Source organism: Tiliqua scincoides, chromosome 15 (assembly GCF_035046505.1).
Source record: "Tiliqua scincoides isolate rTilSci1 chromosome 15, rTilSci1.hap2, whole genome shotgun sequence".
In the NCBI taxonomy this organism is placed as follows: Eukaryota; Metazoa; Chordata; class Lepidosauria; order Squamata; family Scincidae; genus Tiliqua; species Tiliqua scincoides.
This window is the reverse complement of record NC_089835.1, coordinates 1,328,669-1,348,991: the sequence shown is the minus strand read 5'-3', so window position 1 is coordinate 1,348,991 and position 20,323 is coordinate 1,328,669. Positions and strand designations below refer to the sequence as shown.

The 20,323-nt window shown below is 52.4% G+C and overlaps 2 protein-coding genes across 3 annotated transcripts in view; both read right to left on the bottom strand.

The window, feature by feature from the left end:
- Positions 1–11,572, bottom strand: part of SIPA1 (signal-induced proliferation-associated 1) — a 40,780-nt gene extending 29,208 nt beyond the window's left edge. Inside the window, exon 1 of one of the 2 annotated variants that reach the window (XM_066610267.1) lies at positions 11,499–11,572. The gene's annotated coding sequence lies outside the window, so the exon portion shown is untranslated. Of the gene's footprint in view, positions 1–6,745; positions 6,817–11,498 lie in introns of those variants that run through there. The other variant, XM_066610269.1, reaches the window with a different exon arrangement.
- An 875-nt stretch (positions 11,573–12,447) lies between these two features.
- PCNX3 (pecanex 3) overlaps positions 12,448–20,323 on the bottom strand; it is a 43,489-nt gene continuing 35,613 nt past the window's right edge. Inside the window, exons 29-35 of the mRNA XM_066610252.1 lie at positions 19,558–19,661; positions 19,326–19,473; positions 18,699–18,929; positions 17,967–18,241; positions 17,597–17,793; positions 15,128–15,549; positions 12,448–13,080 (exon numbers count right to left, since the gene is read on the bottom strand). Of these exons, the coding sequence (XP_066466349.1) occupies positions 12,892–13,080; positions 15,128–15,549; positions 17,597–17,793; positions 17,967–18,241; positions 18,699–18,929; positions 19,326–19,473; positions 19,558–19,661 (1,566 nt within the window). The 3' untranslated portion in view covers positions 12,448–12,891. The remainder of the gene's footprint in view (positions 13,081–15,127; positions 15,550–17,596; positions 17,794–17,966; positions 18,242–18,698; positions 18,930–19,325; positions 19,474–19,557; positions 19,662–20,323) is intronic.

Genomic DNA, 20,323 nt, shown 5'->3' with positions numbered 1-20,323 from the left:
TCCAGGACTGTGTTGTTTGGAACTTTGTCCTGCCAGGTGATGCCGAGAATACGTCTGAGGCAGCGCATGTGGAAAGCATTCAGTTTCCTCCCCTGTTGTGAGTGAAGAGTCCATGACTCGCTGCAGTACAGAAGTGTACTCAGGATGTAAGCTCTGTAGACCTGGATCTTGGTATGTTCCGTCAGCTTCTTGTTGGACCAGACTCTCTTTGTGAGTCTGGAAAACGTGGTAGCTGCTTTACCGATGCGTTTGTTTAGCTCGGTATTGAGAGAAAGAGTGTCGGAGATCGTTGAGCCAAGGTACACAAAGTCATGGACAACCTCCAGTTCATGTGCAGAGATTGTAATGCAGGGAGGTGAGTCCACATCCTGAACCATGACCTGTGTTTTCTTCAGGCTGATCGTCAGTCCAAAATCTTGGCAGGCCTTGCTAAAACGATCCATGAGCTGCTGGAGATCTTTGGCAGAGTGGGTAGTGATAGCTGCATCGTCGGCAAAGAGGAAGTCACGCAGATATTTCAGCTGGACTTTGGACTTTGCTCTCAGTCTGGAGAGGTTGAAGAGCTTTCCATCTGATCTGGTCCGGAGATAGATGCCTTCTGTTGTAGTTCCAAAGGCCTGCTTCAGCAGGACAGCGAAGAAGATCCCAAACAAGGTTGGTGCAAGAACACAGCCCTGCTTCACGCCACTTCGGATGTCAAAGGGGTCTGATGTGGAGCCATCAAAGACAACAGTGCCCTTCATGTCCTTGTGGAAGGATCGGATGATGCTGAGGAGCCTGGGTGGACATCCAATCTTGGGGAGAATCTTGAAGAGGCCATCCCTGCTGACCAGGTCGAAGGCCTTCGTGAGATCTATGAAGGCTATAAAGAGTGGCTGTTGTTGTTCCCTGCATTTCTCCTGCAGTTGTCTAAGGGAGAATACCATATCAGTGGTGGACCTTTTGGCTCGGAATCCACACTGTGATTCTGGATAAACGCTCTCTGCAAGTACCTGGAGCCTCTTTAGTGCAACTCGGGCAAACAACTTTCCTACAATGCTAAGGAGAGAGATGCCACGGTAGTTGTTGCAGTCACCCCTGTCGCCTTTTAACAGGCTATTAAGTATATGCTTTTAACCATGATAGTCAGTGGGACTTACTCCTGGTTAAGTGTGGGTAGGATTGTAAACATTTTACTGCTTGATGATGTCACTTCTGATCATGACATCACTTCCAATGGGTCCTGACAGATTCTCATTCTAAAAAGTGGGTCCTGGAGCTAAATGTGTGAGAACCTCTGGTGCACACCTGTGGGCTGGGCAGAAATGGGTTAAGGGGGGAAAAAACAACACATTGACAGATGACAAAAACAGTTATTTTTCATCTAGCAGAGCCAGTGAAGGGAGAGGAAAGCTCAACACAATGTGGATAACATCTTCCTCCCAGACTCTGTTTAGAGCAGGCTCCAAAGGGGTTTGCAGAAGTAGGAGAGTCTGAGATCGCCGAGATGGGGACACGTTGGAATCAGAACACCAGGACCAGCCTTTGAGGCCCAACTGGAAACATTTCTGGCGGGGCCCCAGGTTCATAGCCAAGCTCTGTAGAATCACAGAGACAGAAACGAAATGTATTGTGGATTTTAGATCTCTATGGTAGAATGAAACGCAATCAAAATGTGTGCTTTAAAAGCGCATGCGAGTTAATGGACCGCAGCACATTTGAATACAAAACTGGTTACATGTCAGCCTACAAATAAACAAACAAAATGTGCAGACTTAAAAAGGAAATCATTACCAAACCGTTTGAGTGACTGTGAAATGATTTAGTAAAAAATATTTATTTTATTTTTACCCCAGCGCAGGGGTGGGACCCAACTGGGTTAAAGTTAAGCCATTTCTGCCCAACATTTTATATACGCGACAGAGACCAACGTGTACACCTGCAGGCCAGGCAAAAATGGGTTAAAGCCACCCCCACGGAATATTTCTGGTTTCTGAGGCTCACAAGCCCAATTCTGGCTCCTAAGAAGGTGAAATAAGTGGCTAAACTCTCTTGTTCACACAGTTTAGATTCATCACCCCAGAAGAAGACCCAATTAACACGCAGGACCTGCTCCCTCTAGCTGAGCATTGTCAAAACTGGTGGGCAGCAGGGTCTCAGGATGGAGATTGGGGGTGGGTGGAAGGAGACATCCATTTTCTCCAACATCCTGGAGCCCTCAAGTCTATTTTTAATGCTGAAGGTCAGCCATGGAACACCAAACGGAATGGAGAGACTGCCTCCAAGGATGTGCAGAGTGCAATTCCTTTGGCACTTGAAAAAATAATGCCAAGCTTCTGGGTAGGGTCCCCTTGCCCACCCAAATTCCAGACAGGAAGAAGTGCTGGGGCCCAGCTTCTGGAATAAAGGAGGTTCCCTCCCCCAGCCATCTCAAAGTTTGTTCTGCACATGCCCAGAAGTACTCTTGCCCTTCCTACCTACCCCCCGCCCCACTTTTTGCTGAGCCTTGGGACCAGAGGGCAAGGTCCTATGTTAACCCCAACCCAGGTAGGATAAAATCTCCAGTGACCTCCAAAGCACATTAGCCTAGTTGTTCGATAGAGCATTATCTCCTCCCCCCACCAGCCCTGTCACTTCCAATCACCGACCGCAGAATGAGGACTCAGTCACACACACACCCCCGTCATGTACAGATGGCAGAGTTCAGCAAGGGCCACACCTAACCAGCCACCCTCCAGAGAAATAACTGGCTTGAAAACGGGGTCGGATTTGGTGGCAAAACTGGAAGGCTGTAGAATTCCCTTCCAATCTGGGCAGAGACAGAAACCATCAAGCCCACATTTTATCATTCTGGATCCACAGAAACGATGCGCACACCCCTGGGAACATCCCAGGCACCAAGGAATCTGGGCCTTTAAAAAAAAATCTGCTGATGATGCATAAGAACCGGAGCATTTCCTCCGCCCCGTATAAAGCCAGGTGCTTACAAACCTGGTTCTGGCTCCTGGAAATGTCAACACTCTTGGCAGTCCTGCTCACACCACTGACACCGTTTCCATGCCATAAGGCTCAAGCGGCACATTAGAAACCTCAGAAGATGCTGCCGGCCAAGTCAGACTCTCGCTCTGTCTAGCTCAGTGTTGCCAACACGGACCGGCAGCAGCGCTGTGTGGGGTTGCGATCAGGAACTTTTCCTCTGCCCTGTGCTGGCAGAGACTGGCCCTAGATTCTCCTTCACCAAAGCCAGAGCTCTACAGCTCTACTTCCCCTACACGACTCAGCGTGAGGTGGTAACATTCTGTTCCACTCTGGATGACAAATGGCGAATCATAGCAAATCAAGTATTAAACCAGCAAATCTGGCTATGAACCTTTCCTCCAGCGTGCCCATTTACCACAAGCAGTGAGTTTTGGAAGTATGGCACCCCCCAACAGCAGCATACGGAAATGGAACAGTCCAGAATTCTAACACCTCGGTTTACCACCTCATTCTGCATAATGGGTAGATTGCGTTGAACTAAGCGTTGATTGTAAATGGAGAAATTGGGCCTCTCGTGACTCCCATCTGAGACTGTGATGAAATGACGTTCGGCAAACCCTGAATGTGTCGCTCGAGGACCGCAGTTTCTCCCTCTACCTCCCGCCTCGCACATTTGCGGAAATGCACAGTCAGACTTCTGCAAATGATCAAAGCGCAGGCATGACTTCTGTCATCAAGGCACAACAAGGGGGAATTCAAGTCTGGTTCACGGAGAGAGAGAAGCAAACCCCATTGGCAGGAGAAGGAAAACTTCCCTCCAAGCAGAGGCAAAAAGAATGTGCTTTAAAGAGAAGGAAATGCCTTGTGCAACAGCAGCAAGCAGGTAGCAAACTCGTTTTGAATGCTCGGCTTCCTGTTTATGTGTCTACATAGCTGTTCTCAGCTTGCATTCTGTTCCCTTCCAGATGCAATGCAATGCCCTCAGCTATGCACTCTCTCTCACTCCCCCCCTCCCCACACCTGTTCACTTACAGATTTTCGCATGGGTGGTGGGGTGGACTCAGCTGCTGGCCTGGGGTAGCTGCCATCCCCTCCTGCACATTATTGGCACAAAAAACCACTTCTGGTCCTTTTAAGTCTGGAAAGAAAACACTCTTCTAGAAAGGGAAGTCTTTCTGCAGGGGAAATTTCAAAAATCCACACACTCTGAAAGCTCAAAGGAAGGTCTCGAGTGCACGGAACTGACTTCACACTTTGCAGCAAAGAGACGCCAGCATTTCTCACCAGTGACGTGCGCTTCTCGCACTTTGAAAACCAAAAGCTGACCTGGGCTCAAAGATGATGCACTCTCCCTTTTTGCTTCTCGACTTGACAAATTGGAGTTGGTTACTGTGTCTTCACGCTGCAAGGTTGCTAAGAGGGCAACTGACCACTCCCCTCCCAAGCACTGGGTCACTCAGGGCCCTGAGTGAGGGTCACTGGTTCTGGTTTGACAACATCTCCCTGGTTCCCCAGCCACAAGCAAGCACATTTTAGGTGATGGGGCAGCTCAGACCCCACAATGCTGGGAGGAACTTTTCCTGCACAAGGTTGCTTTCAAATGGCTGGTCCAAATGTGACTGGTGCTTCTGGGCTACATATATGATTTTCCACTTCTATGAACATAAGAACAGCCCCACTGGATCAGGCCATAGTTCCCATCTAGTCCAGCTTCCTGTATCTCACAGCGGCCCACCAAATGCCCCAGGGAGCAGACCAGACAACAAGGGACCTGCAAGGCTTCCTGGGAATTGTAGTTAAGAACATAAGAACAGCCCCGCTGGATCAGGCCACAGGCCCATCTAGTCCAGCTTCCTGTATCTCACAGCGGCCCACCAAATGCCCCAGGGAGCACACCTGATAACAAGAGACCTCATCCTGGTGCCCTCCCCTGCATCTGGCCTTCTGACATAGCCCATTTCTAAAATCAGGAGGCTGCACATACACATCATGGCTTGCAACCCATAATGGATTTTTCCTCCAGAAAATTGTCCAATCCCCTCTTAAAGGCATCCAGGCCAGTCGCCATCACCACATCCTGTGGCAAAGAGTTCCACAGACCAACCACACGCTGAGTAAAGAAATATTTTCATTTGTCTGTCCTAACCCGCCCAACACTCAATTTTAGTGGATGTCCCTGGTTCTGGTGTTATGTGAGAGTGTAAAGAGCATCTCCCTATCCACTCTGTCCATCCCCTGCATAATTTTGTATGTCTCAATCATGTCCCCCCTCAGGCGCCTCTTTTCTAGGCTTAAGAGGCCCAAACGCCGTAGCCTTTCCTCATAAGGAAGGTGCCCCAGCCCCGTAATCATCTTAGTCGCTCTCTTTTGCACCTTTTCCATTTCCACTATGTCTTTTTGGAGATGCGGCGACCAGAACTGGACACAATACTCCAGGTGTGGCCCTTATGCCAAGGACAGGGCATAGAGCCCTTGCTTTGCTTGGCCTGACCCCACCAGGAGTGAGACCTGGGCAGATGGGGCTGGGACCGTACAGGGGCAACTGTCTGGCAGCCTGTGTCCCACCCATTGAAACAAGGACAAACTGGGTGAGGAAGAGGAACTCTGGGACCAAAATCAGTGCACTGTGCACTGATTGTTACTGCCACCACCAGTACTGAGGATACAAGGTTGACCCTTCTGATGAGTGTTGGCCTGATCTGGCCAGCCTCTGAGGCCAAACTGGAGGTTGCTGCAGAGTCAAGGAGATCCCAGGCAGTGGAAGCAATTACAGAAATCTCTTACTGGCTCCAGAAACAGTGGTTAGGCAAGCAGCCCACTCCTGCACTGTCTCTGGAGGAAGAGGCAGTCGTAGGAAAGTGGTACAGGAGGAGATGTTGCATTGTGGCTATAAGATGGGAGACCTGCATTGAAACATTCTCCAGTTCAGATCTTGCCTCCTCCGCAAACTCATTCGGTGGCCTCAGTCTTCCCCATCTGCAAGGCAGATATAATAATCCTTAATGCCTATTTCAGGGGCTGTTCTAAAGAAACCTCAAGATGATACCCTTAAGTGATTGGTAAGCTTGAAAAGTGCAAGGCAAGTATTAAGTAGGTGTGATTATGTGCAAAACAGGTTCTTGCAAACAAGTGAGCAGCCCTGCTCCGGAGCGTCCAATTGCAGGACCCGCTCCTCCCTACCCACCCAATCAAGCCCCAGACCTTATGCAAAGGGAGGACACTTCAGAGGGGTTCAGCAAGCAAGAAAACCTACCCAGCTGGATCAACCAGGCCCACTCACTGGAAACTGCCCCACTGCCACTTGCATGGGCACAAGTTCAAAGTCACCCAAGGGCATCAGGATGTGGGTCTGGTCTGTATCTCCTGCTGGCTACCCTGCAAGCTATGGAAAGGGACACTGCCATCTTAGGCGTGCAGCACACTCCGGGAAAAAGGAAGGTCTGTCCTTGGAGGAAGGAAGCTGCCGTTAGGCTCGGGCGTCAAAATCCATTCAATGGCTGGTGACGCGGGGGCGGAATGGGGGGGGAGGAAATGCACTGGAGAGTCGTGGAAGGAAGAAGGCAAAGATGTCACTGACAGAAAAGTCAAACATGTCAGAGGCAGGAGAAAGTGGTCAATGGGAACCAAGAAGGGTTCAGCACCAAACCCCCCGGCCTGGATTGTCCATCAAGATGGGGGTCTCTCTTGGGCCTTGGCGGTTCCACCCTCCCCCAGTTCAAGCCCACCTCCCCGCCCCATGCACAAGCTCAGAAGCACAGTACCCCATTCAATGTGCCCCTCACCCTACCAGAGAATCGGTATCTTTAAAGGGGAGCAAAGGAGCGGTTTGGACTGGCCCGACAGCGCCGACGCAGAGACTCGTTTCCTGTAGCGCAGGAAGTGTGGCGCAAGAAAGGCTACCCAGCCGCCACCACCCCCAGCGCACACCACTCAGAGACAGCTGCATTTGTGTTTCTTCCTCTTCTCTTTCTTCCCCCCACGCAACATCCTCAGGAAAGAGCGAGGCCTCAGCTGCGACTGTGAGCACCCCCAATGCACACACACCCAGAGGGCGGCAAGCGTCACTCTTGTCCAGCGGGGGCTTGCCGGTGGCGCACTGTCACCCTTCAGCCCTGTTCCCCACCAGTTTAACAAGTTTGGTTGCCCCACAATGAAGAAACATGCAAAGGGCAGCGCACTGGTCTCTGAAGCTCAGCGTTGTCGGGCACTGACTGGCAGCAGCTCTCCAGGGTTTCCAACTGGTGTCTTTCCAGGCCTGCCGGGGATTGAATCCGGCACCTTCTACATGCGAAGCTTCTGAAATCTGCTGCCGGCTTTGGTGTGTGCCAGCAGGATTTCGGAAGAGGGCACCTCCGGGGTCCCAGCCACAGCCTGAGCCCGTGCACACGGGTTCTATGGCAGATGGATTTCCAGCAGCAATGAATAGGGGGCTTTCTCCTCCTGCTAGCATGAAGGAGGGGGGAGCAGAAAAGGCGCGGAGTGCCATTTGGACTGCGTCAGCTCCCGGGCAGCCTTGCCTTAGACAGGGAAGCATTGAGGAAAAAACCGGCCATGTCACCCTGTGCTGGTGAAGCCAGGGAGAGGATTCCAGGGCCCTGCACTGTTCCCAGGCCGTAATGCCCACCACCACTCCCAACCTGGATTAAGAGAGCTCTGTGAACAGAAATGCCTGCCCCCCCGACACCTGCCACCAGATCTGTGGCTCTCCATGTGCCCAGTGTCAGAAATCTGGCCCCTTTTCTGTTCCACCTGATATAAGAGTTGCTCTCGGCAAGCAGTCTCCTCCGTACAACTGTTGCACGTTGCCATAACCGAAGTGTGCCCCCCTCCTGGCATTCCACTGAAAGCCTTAAGCTTTTCTTCCTCTTTAAACTGAGGGGGGAGAGAACAAGCAGTAGAAGCAAAGTCACCCCACAACCACCCCACAACCCTCTGATTTATTTCTTTTCTGAGTGGGCCAATGCTTTTTTCCCCATCTGAAGGGCTGTCAAAGTTTGGCCCATTCACACACGCAGGTTGCTGCTTGAGGCTGCACTGCTCTACAGAGGGTGCACTTCTTAAACTTTTAATTAATTATAAGTTTAATGCTGAGAAGAGCATTTGCTTATTTAATCATTAATTAATCATTAATTGAAAGATGCATCACGTAATCCTGGCCACCTCCTCAGAGCTTGCTCCAAATGTTTGGGGGGGGGGTCAGCCCCTCAAAACAGGCGAATATTGAAGACAAGAGTGCTTCTGAGGATATGCAGAGTGCAATCTTCTTCGCTACCAAGGAACTCTGCTAGCAAAGAAACTGGCTCCACCCTGCCTGCCTCCAACATCTGATGGGGAGAGCAGAGGCTTCCCCCTCCAGGAAGGCGCGAGCCAAGGCTATGGGTGGATCCACTCTATATATCCTGAGCCGTTTCCTTCATGTGTGGGGAAAGACGAGGAAGCATTTCGCCGAAACCACATCCTCCTGCACCAGACAAATTTTGGATTTAAAAAGTGCTCTCTCTCTCTCTCTCTCTGATTTGATTATTCAGGTCATAGGAACGTAAGGAAAGCTTTGCTGGATCAAACCCAAGGTCTATCTAACTCAGCATCCTGTTTCCTCACAGTGGCCCATCAGTTGCCTCTGGGAAGCCCACAGTCAGGAGATAAAGGCACCCACCTCTCCTGCCATTGCTCCCCCTGCAACTTCAGTTCTGAGCTAGACTCCGCTGACCCTGAAGGTTTCACACAGCCATCACATCCAGCAGCTACTGATGGATTTTTCCCCGGAGAATTGATATCATCTCCATTTAAAGCTGGCCAAGCTCATGGCCAAGCTCATCTTGTGGCAAGGAACCCCACAGGCTAATTACACGCTATGTGAAGAAGGATCTCTTTTTTGCCAGTCCGAAATACCCTGCCACTCAGTTCCGCTGGGATGACCTAGTGCTGGACGACAGTTCCCGTTCTAGGATTGCGAGAAGATTTCTCTCACTCCACACCATGTGGAATTTGATAAGCCTCTATCGTGTCCTGCTTTAATTGCCTTTTTTCCAAGCTTAAATGTCCCCAATGCTTAGGCAGTTCCCTGATAGTTTTAACTGTGTTCCTCTGCACCTGTTCCAGCTCCTCCTAAGAAACATGTAGCAGCTCCCTGATTGTTTGGGCTGCCCCTCTCTGCACATTTTCCAGCTCCACAATATCCTTTTTGGAGATGTAGTGACTAGAGTCACACTAGTGGTTCACTAGCCAATTGTCTATTACACAGAAGGCACATCCCAAAAGCCTGGGAACAAAACATGCTCCTCAACCCTTCCCACCTCCAAAGGCCCTTTCGCCCAAGATGGTCAACATCTGTTGGGAAGCCAGATGCCTGACACTCCTTCCAGGCCTGATTCATGGGATGGATTCCCCACAAGCCCTCCTCATGGAGTGCGTTTTCTCCAGATTAATCAAAGTCATGCTGGCTCCACTATAGCTCACTAAAATAAATTTAAAAGCCACATTCTATTGTTAGGACCAAATGCAAAGCACACAGAACTCCTCAGCAGGCTGGAAGTTTAGCAAAATGAAAAGAGAGGAGCTGAAGAATTCTGGAGAACTCAAAATTCTGCTGAAAATTCTGCATTTATCCAGAAGGTCCCAGTGAAGACATTCTTTGACTGGGACTTTCTGATTTCTGCCCCTAATGACAAAATACCCCTACCTATAATTTTCAGAATTGCCACTCTGCCCTTGAAGTGATCTTGGGACCAGCAAATAACAAGAGTGTTTTAAACCAATATGATGGCAGGGACTCCCACAGGTAGATTATTCCCGTTTGTGTGAATCAACTAATGGTTTGGGGGTTTAATTGAGTTCCTCACACCCTGCACGTGCCCAATCTGGTCTGATCTTGGAAACTAAGCAGGGTCAGGCCTGGTTAGTACTTGGATGGGAGACCGCCTGGGAATACCGGGTGCTGTAGGCTTATACCATGATCTCGGAAGCTAAGCAGGGTCAGGCCTGGTTAGTACTTGGATGGGAGACCGCCTGGGAATACCTGGTGCTGTAGGCTTATATACCATGAGCTCGGAAGCTAAGCAGGGTCAGGCCTGGTTAGTACTTGGATGGGAGTCCGCCTGGGAATACCAGGTGCTGTACGCTTATACCATCGTCTTTCGAGACTGAAGGTTGCCAACCATTTCACCACCCTTTAAGTTGGGGATACAATTGCCCAGTCAATAAATCAAGGTAACAGACCAGCTCAAACCAAACCTTCCAATCCCATCGAGACTTTTTTGCCCCCACCCAAGCGGACAAGTGCAGGACTCAAACTGAAACCCCTTATGCTGCTATTCCAAACTGTGCTCAGGCTCAAACTCCAGTGAAACTCCAGAGCAGGAAAGGCATTCCAGAAGCCAGTATTGATAAAACAATCTGCACAGGTTCATCCTTGACACTTGGTTGCTTCAGGTTAGGGCCCTGTTAACTGGGAGTATTCATTTAAAGGGGCAGCTCTCTTCTACCCAAGAGGCGTGTTATAGATCAAGAAGGAAAAAGCAGCCCCACATCACATCTTTTCAAGGAGCTGTTTGCCAGCATCTCCCCTGAAAAGCCCCTGCTTTGCAAACAGAAGGCCTGGGGATCAATTCCTGGTAAAACATCCAGGTAAGGCTGTGAATGAAACTCTGGCTGCCTGCTGCCGGCCAGTGCTTGACAATACTGAGCTGTATGGAGAAAGGGCCAGACTCAACATGAAGCAACCTCAAATGTTTCCCTGATTTTTTTTTTAAGCTGTCACTGTAGTCACTGCTGGGGGGAGGGGACACTGCTTGGGATAAAATGCTCAATCAAATCCCACAGCTCCTGATCCAGGCAAGAGCCCCCCCCAATGGTGTAGCTAGAGGGGGTGCAGGTTTTGCAGGGGGCCTCACTGCGGCGTGCAAGCGGTGCCTCCCGCTCCCCTCTGGAGCCATTCCGCGCCATGGGAGCAGAACAGAGAGGTCGCCCTGCAAAGCTGAGTGCTTTGCCCCCCTCTGGCTACGCCACTGCCCCCCCCCCCCCCACGAAACAAAAGAGTTCCCCAAACACCCCCCCCGGCCGAGAGCCTGGAGATAAAGCACAGGTCCTTCCAGACCCATTCAGGCTTTCGGATGCACTGCCGGCTACTAGCCTGGGCCGCAGAACGGAGCACATCCCGCCCGACGCTGGGGCAGGAGGGCGCTCTGCACATGCTCCACTGCGCTCGCGCCCCCGCGCGGGCCCCGGCGGCCAGGGCCAGCCCCGCGGTGCTTTTGTCCCACAATGGGGTGGGGAGCGCGTGGGCCACCTTCGCGCGTGTGCGCCCCCGCCGCGGCTCCGGCTCCGGCTGCAGGCTGGCGGCGCGCCTTGCGCTGCGCGGGCGGGCGGGCGGGGCCGGGAGGGGCGGCCGGGCTGCTGTCACCCCGCGGGCGCTGCCCAGGCGCGCTGGAAGCCCTGCCCGCTGCGCGCACTCCCGGGGCGAGGGGATGCTCGGGGGCGGCTCTCCCGGCGCCCGCCGCAGCCCCCGCGCACGTGCCCAGTGCCGGCCCAGCCTCGCCTACCTCTCGGTGCGCTCCCGCGCGGACCCGCCGCGGCCGCCGCGCGTGTCCCTTCCCGGCCGGGCGCCTGCCCGGCTCCGCCCTCCCTTCCTCCCCGCCGATCGGGGCGGAGAGACCCAGCTTGAGGAGGGAGGGGGCGCGCGGCGTCACTCGGCCGCAGGACGCACAAAGCGAGGCTGGGGGGAGGAGGAGGAGGAGGAAGTCGGGCTGCGCTGCGGAGGGCCAGAGGGCAGCTCCTCCCGCAGGCAGGCGAGCGTGCCTCTGAGCATGGCCAGAGTGCTTTCAACAGGGGTGGCCAAGGCAGCTGCGCCCACTTGTTTTCAAAGGGGAGAAGCGGCCCAGCAGGCTCCGCTAAGCCCCTTCCCTCCACCACCACCACACCCCCCCCCGTGCCAAGCCTCCTCCCCCAAGCCCAGCTTTATCCAGATGGTGAGTCCCTCCGCCACCCCACAGCAAGAGGGGGCTCTGAGATAATCCGCTCCCTCTTAACACCCTGAATATGCACACAGGAGCAGGACCAGCCTGGCCTCCTTCTCCCCCCTCCACCAGGCCAGAACTGCACTGAAGCCACCAACTCCTTCCTTCACACCTGGTCCTCCCAGTGAGCCCAGCAAGGGCAGCTCCAGCCTGCGCCCATGCCCACGCGCTGGGGAGCTGCACATCTACTCATGTACCCTGGGCCACATGACACCCCTCCCAGGTCCCGTGGCCATCTCCATCCAAAGCTGCACCCCACCAAGAGAGAACCGCCCCCAAACTTGTCCCCTTTTAAAAAGAATTGGCTGAAAAGATGTACACTTTTGAGGACACAAGAGAGCTGGACTGCTGGACTGCCAAAAGGCAGGGAGCTGGAGAGAGGCAGACCTAGAGCCCAACTCCCCCAACACATCAGCTTCAGTACAAACATTCCACATTTTCAAACAGGGTGCAGAAATGAGGTTTTCGGGGGTGTTTTTTCCCCTGCATTTTTAATTTTTATACCAACCGAAATCCTGGAAGAGGAGAAAATTAAGCAAACAAAACAAAAATTATCCCCACGGATTGACAGCAGAAAAGAAACCTCTTTTGATTGGTGCCCAAGGTGGGTTCCCTGGGTGGGGTGGGGGGTGGATGGAATTGGGGGCAGTGCACAGGGTTCTCCCCCCCCACCAAAGTCACAAAAAATTGAGCCCACCCCTACAGGCAAGTGGGGAGGGGGGAAATGGGGGCACAGAAGGCTGCAGCGGGAAGAAAGGGGGAGCCCCCACTCCCCTTATTGCTGTCCATGGTCCTGAAGGAGGGAAGGAGGAACCAGAGTGTTTTCCCCCCAACAAAAGGAGCTGGGAGGGCAAGAGGAAGAGTCAAGACGGGACCAGCCCGTGGTTCTATGGGATGTGAAGAATTCCCCCCCCCCCCATCAGTACTGATGTTCTAGAAGCGGTTGCACGGCGGCCGGGCTCTCCTCCTCCTCCCGCTGCCGCCCCCACTCTGCTACAACAGGGGCAGACTCAGAGAGGGGACAGGGCCCTCGCGGCGTGGATGACGGTTCTGGAGGCAACAGGGTGGAATCGCTGGCGCCCTCAGGGACTGGTCCTGGGGTGGGGAGCTGCGGAGGAGACAAAAAGGGTCACTTAGAGAGACAAGATATTGAGCTTTGGAAGCACAGTCTGTCTTTTACCAAGAAAAGGCCCAGCCTCCTAATATCACTGAGGTTAGAGAGGGGAACAACTGGTGTTTGGCATCAGCTTCCAGTTTTGGGGCACGAAACCGTCTGTTTTCACCTGGGGGTGTGAAATTTAATATTAAAAATGATACTGTCTGAATTGCCACATCATTCTAAGAGGACGAGGAAGCTGGTGGCACTTGGAAGACAGACTCATTCATTATGTCAACAGACTTTTGAGGGAGTGCAGCCCACTGCCCAGGGTCACATAAGACAAAGGAGTCTGCCAAAGCAGGCTGCACTCCCCCAACTAGTCATCTTTCAGGTGCCACAAGACTCTTGCTTGGTTTTGCTGCAACAGATCAAGTTCTTGAGGATGACATAATAAAATGACAGTGTTCCTGATTGGGGGAGGAACACACCCACACACCCCTTAAGAAAAATAAGGAAAGCACATGCCCAACTGGGGACAAGGAGCTTAAATGAGGGGGGGGGGCTTTTCAGAAGAGGCTGGAAGAGAAGGGAATCCAATTATGGTTGAAGCTGGGGGTGGGGAGGGTTAGGCAGAAGGAGATTCACGTAGACTCCTCCTCCACTGAAAACACCGCAGTCAGCCGCAAATCCTCCTTTTGCCCTTCAACACCCCCTCGCTTCCTGCTGTGGAGGAGGAGGGGAGTCAGCTGGAGAGCTTCCTATTATCACTAATTGGATCGCAGAGCTCAAGAGGACAACGTGCTGGGCCAGGCCACCTGGTGATGGGTGGGGGTCGGAGGGAAAACGCAGGAGAACAGGCCACAACTGAAACAAGGCAACTAAATAGAACGAAGAGGTTGCTCTTGACCATGTACAGAGTTTCCTCTCCCTCTGCAGTTATTCACACACAATTTTCCTGGCCTTGCCAACTTATCGCCAGCTGGTGCTGGCTGTGTGTTTCTCTTGCACAGAATTGCCAGGGACACCAACTCTTGGATTTCATGGCCACACAGGTCACATTTGTTTCTTTTGACTGCCAACAGAAGCCAAATCAGAGGCTCAGCTGGGGTGGGGCAACGCGGGGCAGGTCCGCAGACCCCAAGCTGTGGAATTTCCTATCCCTGAAGGTCTTTCACTATACAGGTTGAGCCTATTTATCTATAGATTTGGCTCAACGTGGGTACTCCGGACACCCATTGAGCCACATTTGGCCCAACCTGAAGCCTCTGGAGGCTCTTTCTGAGGCCCCCCAAAGTGTCAAAAGCGTCACCTTTCGGGGGCCTTTCTGAGGTGTGCAATCTCCACAGGCTCTGGATGCGACCAGAACAAGGCTCCACTAGCATTTGGAGCTCAGTAGACCCCGAAATCTGCATGATTTGATATCACGTGGAATTCGGTATCCATGAGGGGTCCAGGGACAGAATTCTTGCAGATAACGAGGATCCGCCTATAGCTGTTCAGTGTCCTTACAGGCAATTTCAGTGATGTTGATTTGGCCCCCACTGATCTGGTTTATCTTTCCCTACTGCTCACTGTCTTGTTTGAATTATTAGGAAGACTCTGTAATCATTTTAGCGACAGTGTCGGTCCATCTGTCAAAAAACGGTTACATTTTGTTGCTTTGGAAGCCAAAAGACAGGATAAAAATAAATAATCCTTCAATAAATACGACTACATACACTTCATAAGATGTGCTCCAGTGTAGTGGAGTATCCTTTAAAGGCAGAGAGTCAATTCAAACCTGACCTGAAGTCAAAAACCGGCCAAGAACTATGTATTCAATGTATTTCTCTCTCTCTCTTTCTAATTTCATAAAATAAAAATAAGGTGTTTTTTTAATTGGCCCAGTTGCCTTTTCCCCTCCAACACTGGATTGAAACTTAACCCAAACCAAACTCCTGAACACCGAAACACAGCTATGGAGGAAGAGGATGACTGCTCAGATTTGGCCAGAGGGTAACTTGCTCTGCTGCTTTGGGATGGAGAAGGTAAAAGGAGTGGGGGGGGAGCCACGCACCTGAGGTTTAGGACTCCCTGCAACACCAGTAGTCCCCAAAGTGGTGACAGCAGAAGATGATAAAGAAGAGTTCTCTTTAGTGCAGGCTGGGGGTGTTCCAGGGGGGACGTCGTTCTCGCTGCCCCCCAGCCCGTTCAGTCCTTTGCGGCTGGGGAGGCTCCATTTGCCACAAAGACCCTCATAGGCGAAGGCAGAGGGGGCTCCAAGCCCCTGGTGGAGAGGCAGAGGGGCACGTCCCGTCCCCTCGGCCACCGAAGCCAAGGAGCTGGCGCAGGAAAGTTGGCCTCCCAGGAAATGCGGGCCGGGCGGCCACGATGCAGCCGGGGTTGGCGGGGGCCTCCCTTCGCCTTGGCTCAGCAAGGAGACCGGCTGGGGCTGGACCAGCCAGCTTTGGCTCACAGGAGGAAGACCAGGCTCTAGACCTGCAGCAAGGAGACAGGCGTGTCAGGCAGCAATGGCAGTGCAGGCCCCCAACAGGTCAATTAGCACATGCAGAGGTACAAGCCATGATGTGTATGCGCAACCTCCTGATTTTAGGAATGGGTTAAGTCAGAATGCCAGATGTAGGGGAGGGCACCAGGATGAGGTCTCTTGTTATCAGGTGTGCTCCCTGGGGCATTTGGTGGGCCGCTGTGAGATACAGGAAGCTGGACTAGATGGGCCTATGGCCTGCTCCAGTGGGGCTGTTCTTATGTTCAGAGTGCCTTCTGGTCAGGCTGATGCAAATTGGGGGAACCCCTCCCTTTTCAAGGCAATGAGAGAGAAATGTCCAAGCAGGAGCACTGAAGAGACCAGCAAAGCCCTACACTAGGCAGAGTGAGAGCGAGGAAGGTGTGGATAACCGACTCCCTGGTTTCTGGTGCCTTGTTATTTGGGGAGACAAGAAGTCCAGCTTTCCATTTCTTTTGCTACAAAAACCACTGGAGGGACTTTCTATTGTCATCATCACAACATTACTATACAAGTGTATATAAATGCCTTTGAAAATAAAATAAAAAAGAGCCAGGACTCCACCCCACCCCACCCCTCTGAAAAAACTGTTCAAAACCAAGTCACAAAATATCCCAATGAGAATCTTGGTCCTGCTCCCATCCTCCCACAGGACTTGGATTTTCCAGATATAATATCTGGATTTTCAGAAGGTGTTTGGCACGGTCTCTCACCAAAGGCTGCTGAGGAAACTCTACAGTCAGGGAATTAGAGGGCAGGTCCTCTCCTGGATTGGGAACTGATTGAGGACAAGGAAGCAGAGAGTGGGTATCAATGGACAATTTTCACAGTGGAGAGAGGTGAAAAGCAGTGTGCCCCAAGGATCTGTCCAGGGACCAGTGTTTTTCAACCTGTTCATAAATGACCTGGAGACAGGGCTAAGGTGGCCAAGTCTGCAGATGCCACTAAACTTTTCCAAATGATAAAGACCAGAAGGGATTGTGAGGACCTCTAGAAGAATCTCCCCAAACTGGCAGAATGGGCAGCAAAATGGCAGATGCATTTCAATGTAAGTAAGTGTAAAGTCATGCACATTGGGGTAAAAAAAAAAAAAAACTTCACATTTGGGCTAATGGGTTCTGAGCTGCCTGTGACAGATCAGGAGGGAGATCTTGGGGTGCTGGTGGACAGCTCGATGAAAATGTCTACCCAATGTGCAGCAGTGGTGAAGAAGGTCAATTCCATGCTTGGGATCATTAGAAAAGGTATTGAGAATAAAAAGGCTAACATTATAATGCCGTTGTACAAATAGATGGTAAGGTCACACCTGGGGTTTTGTGTCCAGTGCTGGTCATCACATCGCAAAAAGGATACAGTGGAAATGGAAAAGGTGCAGAAGGGAGCGATGAAAATGATTACTGGGCTGGGGCACCTTCCTTACGAGGAAAGGCTACAGTGTTTGGGGCTCTTCAGTCTGGAAAAAAGGAGCTGGGGGGGCATGGTTGAGGCATACAAAATTATACATGGGATGGATAAAATGGATAGGGGAGTGCTCTTTTCCCTCTCACACAACACCAGAACCAGGGAACATCCACTAAAATTGAGTGTTGGGAGGGTTAGAACAGACAGAAGAAAATATTTCTTTACTCAGCGTGTGGTTGGTCTGTGGAACTTCTTGCCACAGGATGTGGTGATGGCATCTGCTTGGATGCCTTGAAAAGGGATTGGACAAATTTCTGGAAGAAAAGTCCATCACAAGTTACAAGCCATGATGTGTATGTGCAACCTCCTGATTTTAGAATTAGGCTACTCAAGAGTGCCAGATGCAAGGGAGGGCACCAGGGTGCAGGTATCCTGTGGTCTTGTGCGCTCCCTGGGACATCTGGTGGACCACTGAGAGATCCAGGAGGTTCGACTAGATGGGCTTTCAGCCTGATCCAGCCAGGTTGTTCATAGGTTTCCCTCTCCCCCCGTCCCCAGGATAGCTGCTTCACCTCATCCCTCAAAATCAGCATGCCTGATTGCAGAGGGTCTTCATACCTGCCTGAGGCTGAGTGCTGGCGACAACAGGCTCCGCGGGGTTCACAGCCACCAGCCCAGCACTGTGCACAGTGCTCCCCGGGACCTGAGACCCGTGTGTAGTCGGGTTATTGCTGAGGGAGGCCGGGCCGCCACCGCAGTCCGAATCCTCGATGTTCCCTCCACTGTTGCAACCAGCGCCGCAGCCTTTCTGCAACCTGGACAGCCAAAGAGAGAAGGGGGAGGGGGAGAGGGTCTCAGCACCACCTGCTGCTGTCCCTGCAGGCTGTTGACACGCCCTCCCTGACCCTCCCTCCACACACAGCAGTGTCAGAAGACCTGGAGGCCAGAAGGAGGCTTCCCCCCTACCCCAGCTCCACCAGGCCCTCACCTCTCCCAGCTCCGTATGAACCAAGAAGAGATGTTGTGCAAGCTGACCGGGCCCCCCCACAGCGAGCAGAGCTGGGGGTGGCTGCCGGCATAGGAAGTCGTGAGTGGTGAGACATAGATGGGGTAGCCGATGGGCTGGTCACAGGAAGAGTTGATCATGTTGCGTAGCGCCTGCTTAGCGTTCTGGATGCTTCCACGTTCTGGATTCCGGTTCCGGAGGAAAACCAGCTCCTGCTGCTGACCGGCCCACAGGCCCCGGACACACTCCCGGTTCACCTGGGACAGACCAGAGTGGGGCGACAAGGTATGGGCTTAAAGATAAGACAGCAATATTCTTGGCCTCAGTCTTCCTCAGCTGCAATATGGGCATAACACCGCTCATTTCATTTGCAGGGTTATTGTAAGAATTGCACCAACATGATGTGCCTGTAGTGCTTTGGACACTCAGGAGGTGCTGTGCTTCCTGAGTGTTCAGTGTTATCGCTTCAGGGCCTGCACCCCCACGCCCAATCAATCTGGGCACTCCGCTTGTGATCAGGCTTGTCGCCAGCCTGGTTCTTGAGGTCGCTGAACAAAACACGAGCCCCACCCTCTGTAGGCAGTGCGAGGGGTGCCTGGTCCTTTCCAACAGAGTTCAGTCACTTTCCTGCACCCCGACGGCCACAGCCATCTCCTCTGCCCCCCACACGCACCCAAAAAGGGAGGCCACAATGAACCCCGAGGCCTGGCCTACCTTGATGACCCGAAACCCAAGGAAGCGCTTGTTCAGCATGATGATCTTGTACTCGTCGCTGGCATCGTCCATCACGTGGCGCAGGGCCAGCAGGGCGGGTGTGTTGGTGAGGATGGCACTGCGCCAGGCCGGGTCCCCTTCATGGGAGATGACCATCTTCTCCTTGTTCGATGTGATGGCGTCGTACAGCACAGCTGGGTCGTCATACTCATCCGGGGAGGTGAAGTGATCCTTGGGGGGAGGAGAAGGGAGTGTCACAAGAAGCTGGCCTCCTGCTGGGTCAGACATTTCTCATATTACCAGGCACTGATTGGCAGCATCTCTCCAGGGGGGGGCGGGACTTTCCCAAACCTGCCTGAAGATGCTTCTAGAGATTGAACCTGGGACCTTCCGAATACAAAGGACTAACCACAACCCTATCCCCAGTCTTGGGTTGGTGGCTATATGCGTACTACCCCATCCTTCACCCTAGACAGCAGCATCTTTTCTTGGGTCTCACCCTGGCTTAACCCTTTCCACTCCAGGGAAAGGTGAATCCATACCAGTTCAAACTACTTGCCATATGACTCCACCACACCCCCTCTATAGGCCTTGCCTACCCAAAACTGAAAGGCGTGAGGAGCCCACCTGGTGCAGCTTGAGAGACATGCGCACCCCAGGTGCCACTACGAGGTGCAGTAAATCCATGTCGGCAAAGACCCACTCGTCGCGGGGCGAAGTGATCCGGAAGTCTCCCTTGAAGAGCGCGTGCAAGCCGTACAGGAAGGGCTCCAGGCTGCAAAGAGAGGCGAGTCGTTCAGGAGCGGGCTGGTAGGCACGGGGGCCGCGTGCACATTCAGGCAGGGGAAACTCATCTCACCTGGCTGACATGCTGTGGGAGGCACTGCCCAGTGCCCGTCGCCCGAGGATGCAGAGGCCGAAGCACAAAGTGACCAGAGGGGAGTTCCACTCCCGGTCCACAGGCTGCAGGAAGAACGAGATGAGACAGGCACATAAACAAGTCACGTAGTCACTGCATCTGTGTATCCGTGAAGCAGAGCAGCCGAGATCTGTCGCGCCCTGAGTGAGTCTTGCCTGCCCTTCTCACGAAAGCCTCCCAGGGGACACTCCAAATAACTACTGTGGATCAGTATTTATTATCCGCTCTGAGAACAGTCATCGCACAATGCTGGAGAGGGGTAACAAAACCCACTGAGCCAGCAATAAGATACAGGACACAGAGTTGAACAGGTGAAACTGACCAAGTGTTTAAAACTTCAAAGACCTTGACAGATGCCCAGTGTGCACTAATTAATTACATCTCAGAGAATCAATCTATCCTTGCATCTCATGAGTACATTGCAATTTTAAAATTGCAGTCATCTGCCTGACATTCAGCATGATGAAGGGTCAGACTGCAGCATTCACTTAGTAGCTGCCATTTTCTAAGATGGCAGACACGCAACTCTGGTGATGGACAAATGGACCCCTTAAAGGCTAACAAAATTATTGTGCCATCAGCTTTTACAGGCCAGTTCACCGCGCACTTCACACCACTGAAGATGCTGAAATTATAAATGCAGACGCATATATGAGGGGGGGGGGGAGGACAACCATTAAGTAGCCCTCACACATTTGAGTTTTGT